This window comes from Lissotriton vulgaris, chromosome 5 (assembly GCF_964263255.1).
Source record: "Lissotriton vulgaris chromosome 5, aLisVul1.2, whole genome shotgun sequence".
NCBI lineage: Eukaryota > Metazoa > Chordata > Amphibia > Caudata > Salamandridae > Lissotriton > Lissotriton vulgaris.
This window is the reverse complement of record NC_141693.1, coordinates 1,183,199,075-1,183,222,191: the sequence shown is the minus strand read 5'-3', so window position 1 is coordinate 1,183,222,191 and position 23,117 is coordinate 1,183,199,075. Positions and strand designations below refer to the sequence as shown.

Here is a 23,117-nt window from a genome sequence, read left to right as displayed (position 1 = left end):
CTGAATACGTTATAACCATTTGTCTGATGTTATGCAAAGATGGGCTATATTCAACTTAATTGACTGATGTGTGGGCTTTAGAAATATTTTAACGTGTAACGTGGATGTATGGATAGATTACTGGCAACTGAAGAGAAGTATTGCAAAGGCAGCTGGTTTGCCATCACTAAAAAGTTTCACTGACACAATATCGATGTCACAAATATTGATGTAAAAAATATAGACTACAAAAATATTGACTCCCTATACTTAAACAGGTAAGTACAAAAATATTAATAAAAAAATATTGATGTAAAAAATGTAGATGTACAAAATGTCGATTTATATATATATATATATATACATATATATAAAATAAATTAATATATATTCAATATTAAAATTAGTTTTAACACAATAAAATACATTTAATATACATTGTAATAAAATATGACAAATAAACTTAGTTAAAAATAGATAAACACACACACATAATGATGTATACATATATATTTAGTTTAAAACAATTAATAAACTATTATTTTTAATTTATTTTAAAAGTTTAAAACTATACAAAAACAGAAATATATGTCAAATATAAGAAAAATATATTATATAATAAATTAAATAATTAAAGTATTAACAAATATTTAAACTTAAATTTCAGTCAGTCAGTGCAACAGTATGGTAAGTGTTGGATAGCAGAGGGGTAAAAAGTATTATTCCCACTCCAATAAGTACAATAGTAGAGTCAGTGTTGAATAGTGGAAGAATTAAAGTTACTATTCTAACTCCAGTCAGTGCAACAGTAGGGAAAGTGTTGGATAGCGAAGGGATAAAAATTACTATTCACACTCCCGTGAGTGCAACAGTAGGGTAAGTGTTGGAAAGCGGAGGAATTAAATTTACTATTCCAACTACTTTGAGTGCAATAGTACGGAAAGTTTTGGATAGGGGAGGGGTAACATTTAAAATTCTCACTCCAGTGAGAGCAACAGTAGGGAAAGTGTTAGATAGCAGTTGGGTAAAAATTACTATTCCCACTCCAATGAGTGCAACAGTAGGGTAAGTGTTAGATAGCAAAGGAATTACATTTACTCTTCAAATATTGCCTGGTTTGGATCCTTTTTCTCTTATTGCTCTTTTCAACTGTTTGAGGGCAACATTATTTCTCAGAGTAAGCCTCTCGACTGTGGTGTGCCACAGGGCTCTTCTTTGAGTCCTACGCTATTTAATAAATATATGAGCCCCCTAGCTGAAATAGTCCGTCCATTTGGAATAAAAATCATTACCTACGCTGACGATACCCAGCTTTTGGAGGCTCTCAATCAGTCGTACACTGCGCCCAACGGTCTTAGGGATGGCCTGGAGGAGGTCACCAAATGGATGACTCTGTCATTCCTCAAACTTAACGGCGAAAAAACTGATCTCATGCTCTTAGGTAATTCCCCTCCACTCACGATCAAGCCACTGCGGCCCACCTGTCTTGGCCCTGCCCCATACCAAAGGACATAATGAAGAGCCTTTAATTCCCAAGCAGCCAAATTGTCAGCTACCTGCTTCGGCCTACTTAGGCTTTTGCTGAAGATTTTTCCCCTACTGCCTTTTCAAGCCAGGCAGATTATGGTTCAGTAGCTTGTTCTATCTCGGTTGGATTTTGGGAATGCCTTGTATTTGGGGGCCCCCCAAACCACTCTGAACAAGCTTCAGATCATACAAAATTGTGCGGCACGAAAACCACTTTAAATTCCCCGCCGACTCTCTGTGAAATCTGGTATGAAGAGCCTTCATTGGCTCCCTGTCAGAGAAAGAATTTAAGACCCTTTGCATTACTCATCGAGCACATTGGAAAACTGGTGCTGTCATCAATCACTCACTGATTACTCCCTACAACCCGACCAGACAACTTAGATTGCCATCCTCTCTCCTGGTGACAGTACCCAGGATTAAGAGAGTCAGATATGGAGGTTGGTCATTTTCATATAATGCCTCAATACTCTGGAATTCCCTTCCTTATCATCTACGATCAGAGTCCAATTTACCCTCCTATCGTAAACAATTAAAAACCCTGCTCTTTAATAAAATTGATTAACCTCTTAAACTGCTTTCTTGCCCGCGCAGTCTGCGGCGCTAGGACGCCTCAGGGTAGCTATCGCACTCTATAAATGGTCTTTTCATTTCATTCATTCAACTAGAGGGAGTGTAATAGTAGGAAAGTGTTGGATTGCGGAGGGATAAAATGTACTATTCCAACTCCAGTGAGTGCAACGGTAGAGAAAGTGTTGGATAGCGGAGGAGTAAATATTACTATTTTCACTCCAATGAGTACAACAGTAGGGAAAGTGTTGGATAGCGAAGGGGTAAAAATGATTATTTTTTAAACAAAGGGAGGGACCGAGGGGCGAGTTTAAAAAGGTTCAGTGCACATACTCTGCAAAGGCTAGTATGCAAAAAAGGTACGAAGTTCCTCTGTATAAAAACTGCTGGAGAGAATACAGAAGGTCTAGAGCATCAATAGATGTCACTAAGCATCTGTCAGTGAGGGGAATTCCCCTTGTCTGAACTAGGGCTCTCACCCACCCTTCTGAGAAGTGTGTGTAGTTAAAAATCTAGGTATATTTGCTCCCAAAAAGTTATCTTTGAGCTTAGGATTAACTCCCACCAAAAATGCTGCCTTCTGGTTAGGTTTTTTGCCCAAAAATTGTGCCACCTATTGTTGTGGTCTAAATTAAGAGAGGGTGGGGCATATTCAAGAAGTGATGGGGTTGCGCTCAGTCTAGTGAGGGCAGGATTAGGAGTCAGTGCTCAGGCCAAAAGTAGGATGGATACATGAGAAGTTCTGAATTTGAAGAAAATTAACTTCCTGCTAATGATGATTCTTGTAGTTAATGAAATTAAGGTACACAAGGTGGATCTAAGAATGACTGCTGGCACAGACTTCATGCAAAACAAGCTGCTGCCGAACTGAATTTATAGACAGCAATAAGGAAGGAGAAGCATTACACCAGAAACAGAAGAACTGTTTTCAAAACAGGTATACCTGTAACGAGTGGCGCTCGGGTGCTTGAAGAACCTGTGGAAACACAGAAACAGCTTATGTTAAATCCAAATGGTAGGTATCTAGAACTCATATTCAGACCCATGACTACACCACAGAAGCAGAACACAAACAGAACTTTAACTGCAATTAGAAATCGAGCCTTAAACATAATTCAGATACCTCGATGAATGTTCTATAATGATTTAATGTAATGTTTCAATATTTGAAATAGGACTTCAAATATCCACGAGTAGTGTAAAACGCAAGGTACCAGTCACTCCTCCCCGTAAACCCCTCCCTTTCCATGGACTTCAGCCTTTTTATGTACCAGTCTAATAGAGGTTTGCCATCTCAGAAAATGTTAATCTACTGGGCAGAGTTAGTTTAATCTCAAACATCACAGGTTTGAAACGTATCATTTGTCTCACCCAGTGCTCAGCACCAGGAAAGAAGTTCCCACTGGAAGCTGCAGCTGAGCCCGGCAAAGTAATCACAGTCTTTAGGGCCACATTGGATCACTGACTTCCATCAGCCACCAGTGATCTACGATTAAACCAGATGTGTTTTGTTGCACATCTAGTGAGTTTGTACCCAAAGAGACCAACACTTTTGGAGATTACCAGTGTAAGAGTGAGAAAGAGTTCACTAATGGGCAATACAGTTGAATGTCAAAGAGTATATACTCTTATTGCTCCCTAGATACAAGAGGAATTTCATTACCTGTAAACTCCCGAAATATGTTGGCATCTTCCTTAACAAGATCAACAGTTAAGCGTTAAGGCTACATAAAGAGAAGTATTTAATAACACGAAAATACTAAATTCAACTAACGCAGTATCACTTTAAGTACAACATAACCACAGCAGAATGGGTGTTCTTCAAAATTAACTTACCAGCTGCAGGTTTGAAATCCCTACTGTACCTAGCATGCATATGCCATATTGAGTATGATTTTGCTTGTCCCCAAGCATGTGCTCTACATGCTTTTGTTGTTACACCTCAGCTCAATTGAGTAATTCTGCAGTATAAGGAGTTCACCAAAAGGAGAACTTCATTTCATATGGGTAATGCTTTCCCATGTCAGGTCATGAGATGATGAATTGTTAATTGTAGTAGAGTTATAGTTGAGGGATATCCGTCTGTCAACATGAACCTTGTAAAGAATTGATTAGGATATTATTTGAGGGGGATGAGAACCCAGTTCAAATAACAATTAGGATGAACCGCTAAAGTCACTTAATAAACTTGCACATAAACCTCTGGTAGCCTGACACACAGCAGTCAGGTTTAAGTTAGAGGCAATGTTTATATTAGGTATAAAGGACGTAAACAGTAATAAAGTAAATACTCAACACAAGAAAATTTCCGAACCAATTTTGGACAAATAGAGAATACTTTAATAAATAAATTAACACCAAAACAACACAAATCCAATAAGCAGAACTGGGGATATGATTTGTTTTTATTTCAAATAAAACATACTGCTAAAAAGCATGAAATGCAGTTATCTGATTGCGCAATACCAGGTTACAGTAAAAGATAAAGTTGGACGCAATTAATTGCCAGGTGGCTTTAGAGATCAGGTTTGTCCCGGTGGAAAGATCTTTTTTGGACTTAAAAACTTCTAGGGAGAATAAGTGGTGGTCAACTAGTGATCTGTATGTAAGTTGCAAGCTTCATATGAAGCAGGGCTCGATGACGGCAGGCTGCTCAAGAGTGTAGAGTCAGGGTGTAGTTGTGCAAAGGATAGAAAGCTCAGTGGACGGGAAGTCTGAACTCCATACTTGTGAAGGATTTGATGTTGATTGGATGCTGCTCTTCATCGGTCGTAATGAAGTCTTTTACATTCAAACCTAGAAATGTTTCTGGAAATCTGCATGCTGAGATTGACTGCTGATTCGAAGTATGAAGCTTTGACATTGATCCCGGTCTCTGCCAGTTCTCAAGGCAGAAAGTTTGCAAAAAATTCCTAAGTCCCACTTCTTGCAGTTTAGAGACAGGAGAAGCACCCTCTAAACCCAGGCAAGGACCCAGGAGCTGAGGTGCCCCACTTAGGGATTAGTCAGTAATAGGGTTCATGGCAAGTCCTATTGAAACTGGTCAGCTGGGCAGATATGGGGAGCGAGGCCTCTCGAAGCTTGTTGTGTCCATGTAACTCAACCAGAAAGTCAGCCAACTGACCCCCCAAGTCACTTCTAAGGTTCTGGGTTCAAGGCAAGCAGGTCTAATCTTCCTTCCCATTCTTCAAACAGCAGGACAGTCCTTTTTGATTTTTCACAGGGCCTGGTGTTTTCGGAGAAGAGGTCTGTGAGGTCCACGTTAATGCCTTGTGCCAGCCTGTGGGATGGGCAGGCCTTTATCCATCCCTAAACCAGTTCTGGTCAGTTCCTCCACTCTCACTGTGTTTGGTACCAGCCTGCCTAGATAGACAAAAGATAGGCAGGCCTAGGTGTGAGGTTCATCTGCCAATGACAAGACAGGTATCCTTTGAAGCTTAGGAAGGGGCTGGGCAAAGACCCCAGGCCATCCTGTCAAGTGAGAAGAGCACTCCTCACACACAGAGCCCTTTGTCCACAGGCTGGTAGGCATCAGGTGTCAGGTGCAAGGCCAAACTGGGATTGCAAACCAGCCCTGGCAATTACATACGATCCACCCTTGGATGGGGAGGGGGGGAGGCTGATGGGAATACTGCTAGTGCGATTTTGTTACAAGGGGCAATTTTGCAGCAGTGCTGCAAAACTGGCCCCAAGTAACATAAACAGCTCACACTGGTCCAAAACCAGCCCCCACTCTTCTGGCCCACCGGAGAAAGGCCTGGTGTCCACTTCGGCCAGTCCATCCCTGGGTAGGTACCAGCTGGACACTGACAGGAAAGCCTTTTGGTTTCGGCAGAAAAGTGACAACTTTCTAAGAGTGTCAGCTACAAAATAGCAATACAAAATACATTGTAACCATTAGGTTGAATTTTAAATTACTATTAAAATGAGTCCTTGACCATATTTCTACCAATTTCAAAACTGAATTTAGGAGGTATTAAAGGTGATAATGTAAACCAGTGTTAACCTCTAGGAGAGCTTATTTTTTAAATATCATGCATCCTGCCCTATGGATGTTAAGGCCTACCTTGGATTTCACTTAAAAGTATTAAAAAGTAAGGTTTAGAACTGGCAAAAGGTTTATTTTGCCAGGAAGGATTGATAGCTTAAAAAGGCGCAACCAAGGCAGAACTGGCAGGCCTGAAGACATGTTTGACAGTGCAACTTAGTGGCAAAATGAGTTCTGCAGCCCACTAGCTGCCCTCGGTATATGAGGCACAATTTACCAGGGATTTAAAAATAAATAAGGATGACTACTAGGAATATGCCAATTCCAACATGTTTACAGAGGTGAGCACAAGCACTTTATCACTGGTTAGCGTGGGTGAAATGCACACATTTCTACAGACAACAAAAATTGGCCTATGGGTTGTCATTGCTGAATTCGTACACTATCATAATTGGTGCACCTCATTCTCTCAGAATGTGAAAGTCAAATCTTAGGCCTGCATGCAAGTGATGTAGGAGTACTCCAGTGTGAGAGTGCCCCCATGCCTCACAGTGTAGCAATGACCGCCAATCCTAGGGAGAAATGTGAGGGGTCGAGGACAGGGACATCCATATCCCAACATGGAGACCAAGACCCTTGAAAGAAATCGAACCACAAACAACTTGGAAAGTCCAGGGAGAGGCCGGCAAAAAGGTACCACACATCACCCAAACAGAGGAACAAGAGTTCAACAAGAATTAAGCACTGTGTACATGTTTCGGTGTTCTGAGTAAATCATTTAATTTAAATAAAATGTGGGTTATATTTAGATCTTAAGCCAATCAGGCATCGGTTAGCGCTTTTCACACAAACTGCACATACATTCTAGACCCCACATCATAAAAATTATGCAAAGTCCATTTCATATGAAATAATTTACAACTTACCTTGCAGAAACAGGCAGGTGCACTTAATGTAAACTATCCCAAAGCAAATTTCCATTATGACCATTAAAAGGGTTTCTCTCACTCTTCTAGAGTTTATCCCTTCCTATTTTGAACGCATCAAAGTGAGTTTGTGCTTTGTTTTTAATAAGGTTGGTGCAATTAAGGGAGGTGAATTAGTAAAAATAAAGTTTTGCTATATTTAAATATGTTACCATTAACTCTAGAAGCGTGCATATTCATTGGCCCTTTGTGGTATTGGCAATATATAGCAAAGGGACAAGACCCTTTACACATACTGTGCTCCACACAACTTTAAATACACCACACACACACACACACACACACACACAAAGCATTTAAGCATTTTACACAAATGAAGCCTCGCAACGCTTTAATAATGCAAAACCATACAAGAACCTTTTCATTTTAAATTAATTTTGAGTTGGTTGGCAAAGGCAGGTACAGTGCCTTTCACGCAAACTCTACCCCAGAGAACTTTATTAAGAGAAAAATACAACACTTTGCTTACAAATAGTCCACACGTCTCTCACAAAACAAAGACAGAAACAACAGCTACATATACAGATGTGGAAAACAGAACTAAGGGGCATGTTATCAAGGGGGTTTATCTCCGCTTTTTTGGCTTTAAAAGCCAAGAAAGTGGAGATAAAATGATCTCCCTATTACCTAGCTGTCGCTAACACCAGTTAGAGACAGCTAGTAGGAGATAGCGACCATCTTGGGCCCCGCTTTGCATGTCAGTGAAATTTATCACTAATGACGTGCAAAGTGGGCGTACCAAGATGTTAGCGACTGGAAACAGTCGCTAACATCGCTTTCTCCTATTACCAACTTTTGGAGATATTCGCGCTAAGCGCAAATATCTCCATAAGCTAACACCTGCCCCTGAGCAGTTCTTAGCCGTGTTATCCAATGGTAGGTGGAAAACATGGCTAAGAGCATTAGCTCCGTAATGCATGAATATCGCTGACTTTTCAGCGATATTCATGCTTTTCGGACGATTTTTATCGCTTAGGAGATAAACCTTGATAATAGCAAGGTTCCTAAGCGATAACAATCGCCACAGCTCGGCGATAAAAATATTGCCACTAAGCCAACATAGCGATAATTATCGCTAGTTGTTGGTAATATGCCCCTAAATATTTCCACGAGCCAGATCCCAGAGGCAGGAAACTCTGCTAGAGCCGAGTGATACCCAACACGGTTGAAATGTGAAAGGGAATTTTAAATCCAGAAAAATATCACCCGTCCAGTACTTGAGAAATGTGTAGACCAAGACAGGAAAGACATCAGGGGGCATATTAGCAACAAATAGCGATAATTATCGCTAAATCGCTGCCTATCGCCGGATATTATTGCAGAGATAACATGCTATTAGCAACGTTTATCTCCAATGCGATAAAATATCCGGCGATAGCGGTTCAATGCTAGAATATCGCTGGAAATCCAGCAATATTCTCGCATTAAAGCCAATGGGGGCTTAATCTGATAATCCACCCCCCATTGACTATATAGGTAAGTCAACTTTTTGGCAGGAGTTCGATACTAGCGATAATCGCACTTAGGGCAATTTTTAAAATATCTTTGCCTGCCTTGCTAATAGGCGATTGCTGTGTTAGCGACTGTTTTCAGTCGTTAGCAGTTGGTGTATGCCCACTTTGCATAAATATCGCTGACATGCAGAGTGGGCCCCAAATCTGTAGCTATCGCCTAAAAGCTGTGGCTAACTGCTGTAAGCGCTAGCTTGCTAATAGGGCGATAAAATTATCACCTCTTTAGCGGGAATAAGTCCCGCTAAAGCGGCAATGGTGCCCTTGCTAATATACCCTGTAGTATTTATGCACAGCGAGGTGGAGCATCCTAACCTTTAGCGACTAGGCCACTGGTGAAGTTTCTTGAACTAGAAACAAACATCATGAACCCCAACAAATGCCCAGATATGAGTGAATGTCAGGAGGGTCTGTCTCCATACTTCATACATATAATCAACAACTCGATTAGCTTTGGCACCATTCCACACTAGTCAAAATAGGCATCCCAGCCAATGAGATTCAGTTTTGTTCAAGAGCATCAAGTAAAGTTGCCCACTTATGTATTAGGCAGTATTGCTTTTTCTGATATGCTGCTTATTTTTCTTGAATTCGCCTGACATTTGAAGCCAATCAGATTCTGTTTGTTTGGGTAATATTATGACAATCCACCCTATCACTAGACTTCTATGCATCTTTTTCATTTTGCTGATGTTCTCAAACATAAATGTAAATCCATATTTGTAAAGCGCAAACTACTCACCCTTACGGGTCCAAAGGTGCTAGGGGCCATCGTGGAAATTAAGTGAGCTACTGCCTAATGTCACATGGTGCAGAGCTGCCACCGGGGATCGAGCTGTGAACCCTGTGCTCAAACGTCAGCTGCTCTGGCCGCTGCACCACACCTCTCCACTAATAAAGGTAAAGGACCTGTTTCATGTCAGGAATGAGACCGTCCTCCCGCTTCCACCTTTGCTTGGCCCTGAAATGCAACCCGTAAAAACCAAATGTGCTTCTGTGGTATTTTCCTTTGAAAAGAAAATGAGTGCAAATCAGGCCCCGAATCGGGGACCACCTGTAAAAATGGACTCGGTAACTCCATACACTGCATGATTTCCATCAAAGTTGGGCCTTGTAACTTGTAACTCTAAGTAATTGGGGGGGAGATACTGGCTGAAATCATCAAATCCTGCTGCACTATCCCCTCATTTAGTTAATTAGCATGCTTCACAATTGATGAACCTATGAATGAGGCATTGGTACCAGACAGTTTCATTTTTTTGTCCTCAAAATATCTGCACCAAAATGACCAAATATTCAACTTACTTCTAATTGTGTTGCACTTTTGTAGGGCCAATTTTTGCATGTTTGATAAATCAAGATTCCTTTGGGAATTTTCTTTGTAAACCTAAAAAATTTTTTTGCTTAGGCCCACATCTCCCCCTTATAACTTCTGCCCCTCTAGCAGCTATTTGTTCAGCAGCAGTTTCTTCAAGTTTGCTTGTATCGCTTGGTGCCACGACTTGACACCTGTGGGATGAGACTCTGATCCCAGGAGGTCCTGGCAAGATTCCCATATCCAGCTTCATCCTACTTTAATTTTCTGTCCCTGAGGTAGGTGGGGCCCCAGGTACTGACTCACATCGCCTTGGACACCCCAGGTTCAATGAGAGGCATGTGGGGCATCAGTTTAGGCAATGAGCGACCGTCTCACGACCCTCACACAATGCGAATTCAAGATGGCAGCCGCTGAGTAGGTGGACACCTGAACATTGAAGCAGAATGTGCTCTTGGGGCCTCACCCATTGCGGTGAGTAATCCCCACGGAAAAGAGCACTATTGAGTGATGGCCATCAGGGCCCATGATATCACCCTGGGAGAGTGCCACCTACTGACAAACTATCACTTTTGGTTAGCTGGGTCCTTTCTTTCCTTGGTGGCTGGTTGATTATGACAGGCTACTGAACGGACGCTCCAGGGGTTTGATCAAGGGGGCTCCAGTTCCCTGCTGCAGGCTCCATAGGAGCTTTGATCGGGGCCCATGAGATGATAGGAGGGATGCGTTCTACTTGCGGATGCTCGCAGAGCAGCATGGTGTACTGCTCCACAGAAGAAACCTTTGGGGAACGGCCGGTGGAGTGTAGTGGGGTTCCCTGCTTACCACTGGGGTCAAGCCCCCCTGCTGACAACACTGCGGGCCCCCGATCTGAGCTTCAAGGGTCTTGCGAAAAGGGCCTCTGAGTGGCCCTATGGTGGAGAGCTTGTGATGGGAGGAAGCACTAGGCAGGATCCCCCGGAGACTGAGTTGCCTTCTGACTGCCTCCATCCACTGCCAGAATCAACCACTGACATTGAAGGCCCATGAATTGCATGCTCATGTGCAGCCTGTCTGACTGGAAGGCGGAGCTGGGTGGACCTCAGAGGGTGGCCTGCGTTGGAAGCCCCCTGTACTGTCTTCATACCAGAAACGTTGCCTTGGAAGGCCTGCAGATGCAAATGCTGCTCTTGGGGGTTGACCTGCCCTAGAGGCTTACCTAAAATATTGGGATCCTTGAAGGGGGCCTTCTCCCTACTATGCCACTTATGCCAATGGGGCAGTAGGTATGCATAATAGCTTCCCTTAACAGCATCAGCACTTTGCCGGACCATCATGGGATGCTTGCTCTGCTCTTTCCCTCTGCACTGGAATGGAAGGCACTTTTAAAAACATTGCAGCTGGCTAGGCATCCTCCTGGCTACCCTTGCTGCTGGACCTTCCTTTTTCCCTGTGCCCCCTACCCACCCCTCTGGGACCACTCTGCCTCTCTGTGTGACTCCTTCTGAACTGTGGGCTGCACCTCTGTTACCCCTAGATTTCCACCCATCACCCTACGTCCCTACTGGCGATCCCTCCCGGATGATTCACTGAGGGATATCCCGGTGGAGCTTCACTCACATTGTGGTCTAGATGATGCCATGCCCTCTCCTCCATACTTAGCGCCCAGACCATCATATTGCCCTGCTGTCTCCCCTCTCTGTAAATAAGTGGCAACAACAACGCTGGAAAGAAACTCCAGCAGCAAAGGACCCTTCCGAGGTTGGATTTGAACCTAGCCTACGGCAAGACAAGCTATACTCTATCCTCCTAGCCATGAGTGATTCAAAGGAGACTTTGGAGCATTAGATCAATATGGTGTTGTGGGTCCTATGTCTGCTCACATCGAACCATCATACACTAGCTGATCACATTGCAAGAACTGAAACAACCCTACAGGAAATAGGCCCAACAATGAGGAACCTCCAAACCCAATTGTAACAAAGAGGGTCTGAATACTGATGGAGCAGGCTGAGGACTTAGAAGGCCAGGCCTGCAGAAAAAAACATTAGGGTGATTGGGTTACCTGAGACTGGAGTGCACAGACATGGTTGCATTTCTTGATGATTGGCTCTGGAACATGTTACACCAGAGGGCCTCTCCTCTTTCTTCACCATGGAGCAAGCTCACAGGTTATCAACTATTCCTCCACCACCAGGCTGCCGCCCTTGCCCTTTAATATCCCATCTTTGGCATTTTCGAGACTAGCGACCACACCCTGAAATGTGCCAGTGTCTTGTAGAAGATCAATGTTGACAATAGAAGATTCATGATCTTCCCAGTCTTCACCTTGTCAGTGCAGAGGCAAAGGGCCTAATTTCTGGAAGCTAAGCGGAAACTCTGGGAGATTAGCATTAAATATGTCATGCTATACCCCATGTACTTGTGGATTAATAATACTCAAGGTACTGTGTTCTTCTCGAAGCCTCTGGAGATGTGGGAATGGCTTGAACTTAGTCCAGAGGAACGAAGGGCTGCCAGGCACCCACGACTCAAACCTTGGTCGATACATGGACGGGGGAGTGTCCTGACAACTGCCCGGATACTGCAGGCCCAGAGAAGTGCTGTGGAGGTGGTGGCCAATCTTCCAGCTTCAGAGACGAGTCAGTGCTTCCCATCTGCTGCTGATTCAAGCTTGACTTCGACTCCACGCTTGACTCTGCCAGAACAGGGATCTGCCCCAGGTCACTCTGCAGATGGCTGACAGCATTCACTGAACTAGCCTTGACTTTATCGGAGCAGCTGGTTGGGAGGGGGCCTGTATAGAGGTGTCATATTTTCCTCCTCTATTTTAGATGCTCACCTTGATGTCCTCGGGCCCCTATGGCAAAGGAGTGTGTAATCCTTTTGTTTTTTCAAGACCGGTAGTGGGACCACCCCACAGGCTCATATTTCTTTGGGGTTTCTGACTTATTCCTATGATCTTATGTACTGAAATGTAGGTGACCTTTTGGCCTGTAACTGTGTTTGATTGAGTATTCTTGTTTGGTTAGGCGGATGTTACCTTGATGTCCTGGGGAAGAGGAATTGGGGGGTTCTTTCGTTCTTATAGCATGGGTTGCACTGAATGTCTGTTCTCTCCTTGTTCACGACTGGCTATGGTGAGGGCGCTGTCACTCGCCTAAGTGTACCTGGGGGAACCGCGAATGGAAGGTACTGCCTGACAATGGGGTATAACAGTCCTACCTACAAGCTTCTCTGCTGGAATGTCAGGGGCTTGAACAATATGCTTAAGCATCATAAAGTGCAAGCCTATCTGCGGTGCAGAGGTGTTCACTTCGCCCGTTTGCAAAAAATACACTAAACTGCCAAGCAGAAGGTGACACTGTGTAAATGATGGAGAGGGCATGGGGTTGACTTCAAATACTGCGGCTTTGCCAGAGGGGACTTGATTTGGTATGGCCATGAATCCCCTTCCAGGTTACAAGCTAAAGGGTGTACCCTGAGGGCTGCTATTACATTCTTACAGCAGCTTGGATAACCGGGATATCTCTATAGTCAATGTTTACGTGCTCAACGTTGACCATCTTATGTTCTTTGACATGTTGTCCCACGTTCTGACCCCTCTGCTGCCATGCATGTTATTTATGGGGGGTAACTTTAACTGTGTTGCTAACGTGGACCTAGATCGCTCTCAGCCTTCACTGAGGGATTCCTCTATTGCTCATGTGGCCAACATGTTCTCTGTATGGCAACCGCATTTGGGCCTTCTCCACCCTCTAGACCTACTCTTTCCATTCAACTGTGCATGCCCTTCATGACCAACTCGATAACTTTTCATGCTCCACCAATATGTTGGGGATTCTCACAGGCATGCATATAATACTTGGCCAGAACCATCTTGGATCATAAACCATCACTGTTGATATTGCTCTGGGCACCTACCATGCATACCAAACTGGCATCTAAAAATCTGCCAGCCTGGAGGACCCTGCATTTCACGAAATGGTCCAGAAAACCATCCAGTACTTCTATGTGAAAATGAGGGCACTGGCTCCACAATCCCAAATGAATGTAAGACATTCAAGGTCCTCCTCTGAGGGGAGTGCATATTAGAAACAGTGGCGGTGCACCAAACTCTCTAGAGGGAGGCTGTTCTGCTTGAGGAGACCCTTAGGAAACTACAGCCGGCAATGCCCGAGGACCAAATCTTAACCAGACCATATTGGAAGAGAAAGACAGGGTGGTGAAATACGTAGAGTGCCTCTGCTGCTTTGTTTACAAAGAATATATGATCTGTGCATACAATGAGCGGGACAAGACAGGACCCCTGCTGGCATGGTTGGCTAACCCTGCTCGGGAGGGCTCCCTGATCCTGGAGCTAGTGAATCCCATGGGGACCAGGTTCCATAGAAAGGCCAAAATAATGATCCTTTGCCAACTATTATGCCAGACTGTACGCGAGGGAGCCTGCAATGCAGGACAGAGCCATCCATGAGTGGCTCAGAGATAACCCTCTTATCTGACTTCTGCCAGAAGTGATGGAAGCACTGGGGGGGAAACATAATGGAGGATGAAATCCCAGCTAAAGTTCACCATGTGGCCCATGGCACGGTCCCAGGGACATCCGGCATTCTGGTGGAGTTTTACGCCACCTACATTGAACTGTTGGCCCCGTGACTAGTTGCACTGTATTGCAAAGCATTAGTGAATCAAGCCCTGCCCATCACAATAAAGGAGACCCTTATTGTTCCCCTGCTTAAACCCAGGAGGCATACTACTGACGTAATGACTTATGTTATGCTGTCAATATTAAATGTTGATTATAAACTCCTTAATGGAATACTATTCAGAAAAGGGGGTGGTGATGAACAGAGTGTCTGAATTAAGCAGACCACTCTTACCCAGTCCAAAGATCAGGGCTTGATCCATCACCGTTATTTATCTCACTGCACCATCCCAGCTCAGAACCTGGCTATATGCAAATCAGTCTGTCCCTGGCCCAGAGCATCATGGGAACAGGGCAGACTAAACTACCAAGCCAATTCTTCACCAGAAAGGAGACAAGCTACCGGGGACCGGTTTCTGGCTTTTCAGCCGTCTTCGGCCCGGCTTGCTTGAATCCTGATGGTGCAGTGAGAAAGGGACTCATGTCTGAGTATACCCTGCCACACCTACAGTGGCCAAAAACTATTCAGAAAAGGGGGTGGTGATGAACAGAGTGTCTGAATTAAGCAGACCACTCTTACCCAGTCCAAAGATCAGGGCTTGATCCATCACTGTTATTTATCTCACTGCACCATCCCAGCTCAGAACCTGGCTATATGCAAATCAGTCTGTCCCTGGCCCAGAGCATCATGGGAACAGGGCAGACTAAACTACCAAGCCAATTCTTCACCAGAAAGGAGACAAGCTACCGGCACAGTACCTACTACCACACATGTGGGACTTGATTCCCAAGATCAATCCGGGTTTATTCTGGACCGCAGTACGGCAATCAACATTCAGTGTTTACCGGCGGTTTTGGGAACTATCTTCTCATTACTGGATTGGCTGGCCTCATGTTTGTCAACATCGAGAAAGCCTTCGACAGCTGTGAATGAGACTTTATCTGCGTGAGATAATCTGTTTGGGGCTAGGGGCAATTTATTGAGTGGTCTTTCCTGCTATATGCACACCTGGTAGCACGGATCAGGAAGGGACAAGGGATCTCTGACAGATGTGCAGTAGAGTGGTAACCTCCAGGGTTGCACACTGTCTATCCTACTCTTTGGTCTTGAAGTGGATCCCTTGACCTGGAGTGGACAACCGTATATGGGAATTACATTTGGCAAACTCCTGCACCATATATCTCGATACACAGATATTATGGTTCAATCTTTACCTGGGGGACCAGCGCACAGAGCCAGAAAGGGCGGTAGGTCTGCTCACGTCCTTTGGGGAGGTTTCAGGCCTCTGTGTTGATTGGCTGAACCCTGCTCATGAGGGTTGGACTGAGCCCCCAACCTTGTGTGGCATGAAGTGGGAGTAAGATGCAGAGAAGTATTTAGGGGTCTGAATATACTATATGATTCCAGACTTATAGGAGGAGAATATAGACTTGGAGGTGGGGCCTTCCGGGCAAACACAAGTTGCTGGAAGATGCTGCCCTTATAGGTCGCGGGCAGGATAAACATAGTGAAGATGATAGCGCTACCTCGCCTCCTCTATTTATTACCGGTCCTCACGATTGTGGTTCTGTGCATTTCGAGACATCAACACAGCCTGGTGGATTTAATCTGGAATAAAGGTTGATAACACATCGCGTCGCTTTGGCTAAGTTACAAAGACATTCCTGGGACAGAAGGATGAATCCCCCAGATTTTCAGGCCTGGCAGGCCAACTGCAGTGAGGCCTAGGATAGCTTAGAGTGCCTGGAGTCCCGAGGCAGCTGAAACTGCCAGACACTTCAGACCAGTCTCGGCTGTACACCCTCATATTTAATCTCAAGGCGGCCCCCACTCAGTAACGGAAGGAGCTTCTGGTACTTTATTCCTGCTGGTTGAGGGTGCTCTGATAGGCACAAAAACAATCCACATATTCCATGGACCTCTCACTTTGACACTCCTTGCACAACTCAGAGCGATTGAGACTGGTTGTCTGCCGTACTGGGTCGAGTCATGCCTGGCTAAGGTAGATCCTTGTTATGCAGATGGTATCCTGCACCCCTTTTAAAACTCTACACGAGGAGTTTGGCCTATTGTGGGGCAGTCCCTTTAGTATGGTACTCTATTGGCACATAAATCATGAGGGTGGTTCATGAAAGAACCGCATCTGCTTCATAGTTGCCAGTTTTATCCCGATTCTAGTGACATCCACAGGTTAGTTTTGGGCTTATACAGTGCTATACATGCAGACATGCTCTCAACCATCACACTACTGTGCGAGCATTGGGAGATGAAGATTGGGCAATAATTTGGGAGGCAGCGTGCAATGCCCATTTCAAGCTTAGGCACTATTATATATTGTATCGAGCTTACCGTTTACCTCAGAAGCTAATCGTCTATTTCCGGATGGCCCCCCATGAATGCCCTAGTTGTCATTCTGGTATTGGGGATTTCATACACATGTTATGGAGTTGTAGTTGTTTAATCCCTTACTGGATAGAAGTGGTGTGCCTTCTAGCTGTGGTCACAGACCGCTCCCTAACCCCTTCTCCTAAATTCTGATTACTATGCCTTTACCCCGATCAGTTCAACACAAAATCACAGCACGGTTCATAGACTTGGACCTTGAGTTGGCTAAGTTTATAATCACAATGCATTGGAAACAGCTGACAGGTTCTTACATTGAGCGCTGGAGGGCAAACCTCCTGCAGTGGGTGGACTGGGAAGAAGGTGCATTGATGCAGGAGGGATCCTCATGAGCTTGGGAGACACTGCTGACTTACAGGGGAAAACAGCCAATAGCTATGGCTCTCTCTTTGCAGTAAGGGTGGTGAGAGGTGAACATTGAGTAACCCAAGACTAAACTTCCTCTGACCATTGGGCTGACATGGCACTGTAGAACAAGCCTAAACCCCCACAGACCTGCTGAGGCACCTGAGGGCTGGCAGGACCTAGGTGTGCGTGGTGCACTTAGGTGCTTGCCTACATATACTTGGTTCCTTCATCCAACTTTATGAGGGGAAGAGCGGACAACATGGGAGTTGAGGGGAGGGATAGGGAGAGGTTGAAGACACACCCGTACGATAAGAGGACACCAACCTCCACTCCTTTTCTGTTAGCGTCCCTGGAGAGTTTGACATTTCATAGTATGTGTACACTGACTTGGCTCTTCGAGGGGTCTCCTGCTTGTTATTAATCACCAGGGGTTGGTATATACGTAGACGTTTCTGTTATTTGGATTGTAGGTGTATACATTACTGGTTGTCCTCTGCCACTTTCTTGAATGCTAATAAAGTGTGTTTACAAAACAAATTAGCGCAGGCTACATAGGCAATTTATGAGATTTATGGAGTGGGTTGTGAGAGCATTCCTAGAAGCAGTAGCAATCAGATTTTCCAACAATCACATCGGCATATCATTTTATAATATATTACCCGACAAACAGGGGGCATGAGGGGTAATTAAGGGACAGCGGAAAGGCAGAGGAAAACGATTGGGGAGGGATAATAAGTGAATGAAAAAACAATACTTTATAAAATAACCAATATCTTTGAAGACTTTTAAAACAGAGAGAGGGAGAGAATGTGTGCGTTTTTGGTAGTGTGTATGGAAACATGTCTGATGAATTCCGACAGACACCTCATTACACTGAACTGAAGGTAGCTGTTCACAACTATTGACAACCAAGTATATTTATTAGAGGGTGTAGCAACCCCCCAAAAAAACTCCTCACCCGAAGCTACGTCCCTGCCCAGGGGTACTTAATCCACCGAAAGTGGATGGTTAAAGCAAGCAGGTGACTAAAAACTGATATTTTATTTCACAATGAGAACCAGCTGAGAAACATACCTGAGGGGCTGATGGTCAAATTCCGAGCAGCTGTGAATACAGAAATTGAACATCATGTTAGAGATGATGACATCAGGAAGTAAATTTAAATGTGTAACAGCCTGCAGATTTACAGTTGTTGTCCTGTTTCAAGAATCTATTGCAAGAATTATTTTACTCGTTACTGTTTACACGTCCCCAAGAAGGACTCTGAGGCCTGCTTACAAACTCTACAAGAACATTTAAGAAGAGTTTTCAATCAAACGAACCATCAACCCTCAGGATGTGATCATTCGGGCAAACCGAAAGAGAAATTGCAGGAATACTTCAATTGCTCAGATGGGCAGAACGAGTTTTCTATCTGGGACAAACAGTGAAAGAAATATATTATACACATCTGAGCCCAGTAACACTCCGAGTTACTATGGAATGTGTTGTGACGTTATTTTACCACCATTTATTGCTAAAAGGCGACTCTAACCAATTCCTACTACACATAACAGACCCAAACTACTACAAACGGGTCAAGTTTAAGACCGCACGTGATATAATAAGAATATGGAAGTATATTCTTGATTACTGCAAAACCACTATATATCACTCTCAGCTGATTCTATGGAACAATCCCGGCCTGCCGAGCATATTCAGCGATGGAGAATCCCGTAGATGGCAGTTGAAAGGCGTAACAGTTTTGGGTGATTTGTACAACTCTCAAGGCATGCTAGACTTTCCCACTCTAAAACATTTATATGGTCTATCTGAAATACATAGGTTTAAATATTTACAGATCTATGATTTTTTAGTGAGCAAAAATAAAATCAATAGCGTGTCAAGTGGTGGTATTTGGGATTGTTTAACTCTAGGAAAGAGAAATCAATTATCAGCTCGACGTACAAATTTCTTACAGGCCTCAGACCTGACGACAGTGATATACTTGCCAAAAAATGGAACCTTAAACTTGGAACAAATTTTACAGGAAAACTTATAATTCAATCTTACACCAATATCCATAACTCTGTACCGTCATTTAGTTTAAGACTCCAACAATACAGAACCACCTACATGCTTTACTATACGCCAGAAAAATTCTCGAAATGGCTTACAAGCAATGCCTTGGGAGACAAAACCAAATGCCCGAAATGCGCTGAATATGCTGCGGATTTGGTGCACATGCTGTTCTCGTGTCCAACACTCAGGAAATACTGGGAAGAAGTGGGAAAAATAATGGCTGCTAAAAACATCCTTAGCTCCCTTATAACGGCGCCTATGGCATTACTTGGTTTACATCTGACTAATCAACCACAACCTTTTTTGGCATCAATACTAATTTCATGTGCCAAATTAACCTTAGCAAGGGCCTGGATTAGCCTTAATGTACCAAACGTCATGGATTGGTGGTATTTAGTCACTGAAATCAAAACAGTGGAGTGTACTCTAGCAGAATTAAGAGGCATTCGGTCGCTAAAGAAATTTGAGAAAATTTGGGGGGTCTTAGATTGAACCGAATGATGTAAAGATTAATTCTGACTGACAAGTAGATTATGTTGGTATATCTTAGCCTCCCTATTATGTTTATTTGAATTATAGATTTCTGTGTAAGTATGTTATATACTTGACCTTATTAATAGCAATTTTTGTATTTAAACTTTTTGTTAAAATTTAGTTCATCCAAGTCAAATCACAGTATGATGTGAAATAATTGTGAAGATATTTGTTGTCTCGTACCAGGTGAAAATAAAATAAAAATATTTTTTTAAAAAAGGAATGTGTTGTGACGCATCTCACTTCACCTGTCAAGTCAGACTATAAAAAGTAGGAGTTCGTATCTAATGTCCCATTTCAGTTGAAGGTAGGTGAAAAGTCAGCAACTCTTCAACTAAGACACTACCAGAGTTCAACAGCGTTTCAGGGACATGGCAGTTCGGCTTTCCTCTCATTAGGGGTACAAACATTGCATCCATACATGCCAGTCTGTAGATCTTCATTTCTTTCTGGTCTCTCATTAAAAATTGGACAAACTAGATTTCTCCATTGAAGAGCACGATCAGTTTCTAGGGCTCCCGTTTTAATCAGACGTTGTCTGCATTGATCAATATTTACTTTTGCTTATTGTATGTATCCATTTTTATATTGGACTTTGTGAAAAAATGTGACTGCAACTGGTATATGTCAGTATATATTGAATAGTACATGTATGTTCATATTTAAATGTATAATGCATTTTGATGCTACATGAATCCATGTATGATATAAGTGCACTTAGATAAAAACAAGAGTTTTGTAGCTCACACACATTCACATTTGCAGCTCTTTAATGCTAATGTTAATTAGAATACATTCCGTACTTTTTAATGACCTGAGCTATTAGTCTTAGTTAACAGTACTAAAAAAAAAATCGGAATTTTTTTTTCTATTTGTCTCCATATTTAAAAATAAAAACAGACCGCGATATAGATGTTTTTCTCTCTGCAGTTATCTGTAAAAATCAGTAAAAACTGAAAACTGGGAGCCCTAATTATGGTCACTATAGTTATTTAGTGGTAAACATTTCCTCACATTGAGCTTCAAAGCAATCTCTAAGGTATATTATATCTGATGCTGTTTAATCTCATCAGAGGAAAGCAGCAATGCTGGTTTGTGAGTAGTTAAATGATCATCTAGCATATTGATTGAGTACATTTACAAATAACAGTCTGTGCTGAAGCTTAGTAATTAAAACGTTAAAAACCCTACCCTACAATTTTCTGTAGATTTCAGACTTCAGTAACTCCAGTACTACATTGTATTCATTAATCATATTTTTGTGGTTTATGAAAAACCCCAACTGCCTTTGGATTCCAAAACACGACTCTCTCTATAGCAGTGAGAGGTGAATGCTTGAGCGGGGTTACATGAACGCACTTTTGGCCACTCCTAGACGTACCTGAGCAGATGACGCCGGCATCCTCGCCATGCACGCAGTTGTGAACGTTCCATCCACTGCTTGGACAACCCCACAGGTAGGCTTCATTTCCCCTGCAGTTCATGTCGTCCAAGAGAATACTGCCATTGCCAGGACCAAAAAAAGCATTACTTGGGGCAGAGGTGGCGTTTCCACACTGTAGCTGCATGCACACCACGTTTGCGTCGCTCATGTCCCATCCGTCATCGCACACTGTGCCCCATGCACCCGCGTAGTACACCTCCACACGTCCAGCGCAGCGGTCCCAGCCATTGGCGAGTCTGAGAAGGTGAGGAGACTCTGTGGAGGCTAAAGAGAATGAAATCATAAGGTGAACACCAATGCCTCTATGACACAAACAAGGTCTATTTAAACTAAGCACAGCTTGCAGAATGCCACAGAGTTGCAATTACATTTACTTCTCATTTGTTGACAATAAAAGCACCTTCACTCCTGCTTGACAACAAATCACTCATTCATTTTGCAAAGTTAAATATCTGGACACAGCATTCAGCCTTAAAACCGTCAAAGAAATATCAGAAGCAGGTTTTGTGCCAGAGTAGGCAAAATGCTTCCTGAGAGTGCCATAATTAGTCACAAATGTTGACTTTTCAAACTTGAGGAGACATAAAACGCAGCAGTGAAGAGTGGAAGTTGGAAAGTCCAGCAGTGATGAGAAATAAATCTACGGTACAAATTGCAAACAGCTCTTCATGAGAGCGCGACATAATTGATCCAGGAGTTTGGATGGTGGATGCCTATCAAATAGCGTGCATAATGTGTACCTCCTTAATTTGCTAAAAAAGCATTTGGCCTGATGGGTCACACTCACAATATAATCAAGCGCCTCCCTCCCTGTATCTCCATTGTGTGCCAAGCAGGCCTAATACTCACCTTCGGAGATTTTGCGTTTTACCTTCCATGAGAGAATTCTGCGAACTGTGTGACAACTGTGCATTTCTCTAAAATATCAAGGGTGTATGAGGCAGTTGAACAAATCTGAAAGTGCTATTTCTCTTGCTCTATTAGTGTATATATTTCATGTAACATCTTTATCACTTCTATATGACATTCCCTCTGCTTCCATATGCTGCATCTTCTCAGCCAAATATTATGATGACAATCTCCTTGGAAGGGAGAGAGTGGAAATAATTAGTTACACAGATCTCCTGCTCCTAGCATACAGAATCACAAAGAAGTGTGAGATTTCTGCACCTGACTGTCATCAGTACAACTGAATCAGAAATCCGGGAAAGACAAAGGGGCAGGGCTAACTTAAAGACCCTACACCTTTCACAAAAGAGACTGCAGTCCCACCCCTTATTCTTAATATCCAAGAAATGGAAGTGCTCAGGAAGACTAATCAGCAGCTCTTTGTCAACTGAAGAACTTCACAGAATGCATAAAGGTTCCCTGTCCCCATGCCCTTCACTTCAGCGTCTAAGTCTTCTCCTTCCAACTTCTGTAATGTGAGCAATACACTTCCACTGTCTGTGTGCAATCCTCAACCTCCATCTCCTTCTTATGCAAGCCCAGGCCAGGTGCCTCACTTACTCAGCCTCACACGTACGCATGCACCATGCAGGTACCACACACCCTACATCACTAGACAAGTGCCAAGAAGCAGAACTATACACATGTGGGGCAGTTTTTCTCCTCTCTGGTGACTCAGAAATACAGGTCTAGTCACACTGTTCTGTGTCGATTTAGATACTGTATATAGATTTCCCGATTTATGACCTTATAAAAGCACAATTCACATTGCCCATAATTAGGCATAGAAATCCTACCCTATCCATACTAACCAAACACAGGCATGGCACCAACATCCATCCATCTATGTCACAACAGGTTCTTCGAAAACCAGA

The 23,117-nt window shown here is 43.3% G+C and overlaps 1 protein-coding gene across 1 annotated transcript in view; it reads right to left on the bottom strand.

Annotated features, from left to right (window-relative positions):
• Nucleotides 1–15,597: 15,597 nt before the first annotated feature.
• The window catches only part of LOC147712227 (scavenger receptor cysteine-rich domain-containing protein DMBT1-like), a 190,694-nt gene continuing 183,174 nt past the window's right edge, over nt 15,598–23,117 (bottom strand). The window contains exons 5-7 of the mRNA XM_086919602.1: nt 21,232–21,558; nt 18,330–18,359; nt 15,598–15,629 (exon numbers count right to left, since the gene is read on the bottom strand). Of these exons, the coding sequence (XP_086775728.1) occupies nt 15,598–15,629; nt 18,330–18,359; nt 21,232–21,558 (389 nt within the window). The remainder of the gene's footprint in view (nt 15,630–18,329; nt 18,360–21,231; nt 21,559–23,117) is intronic.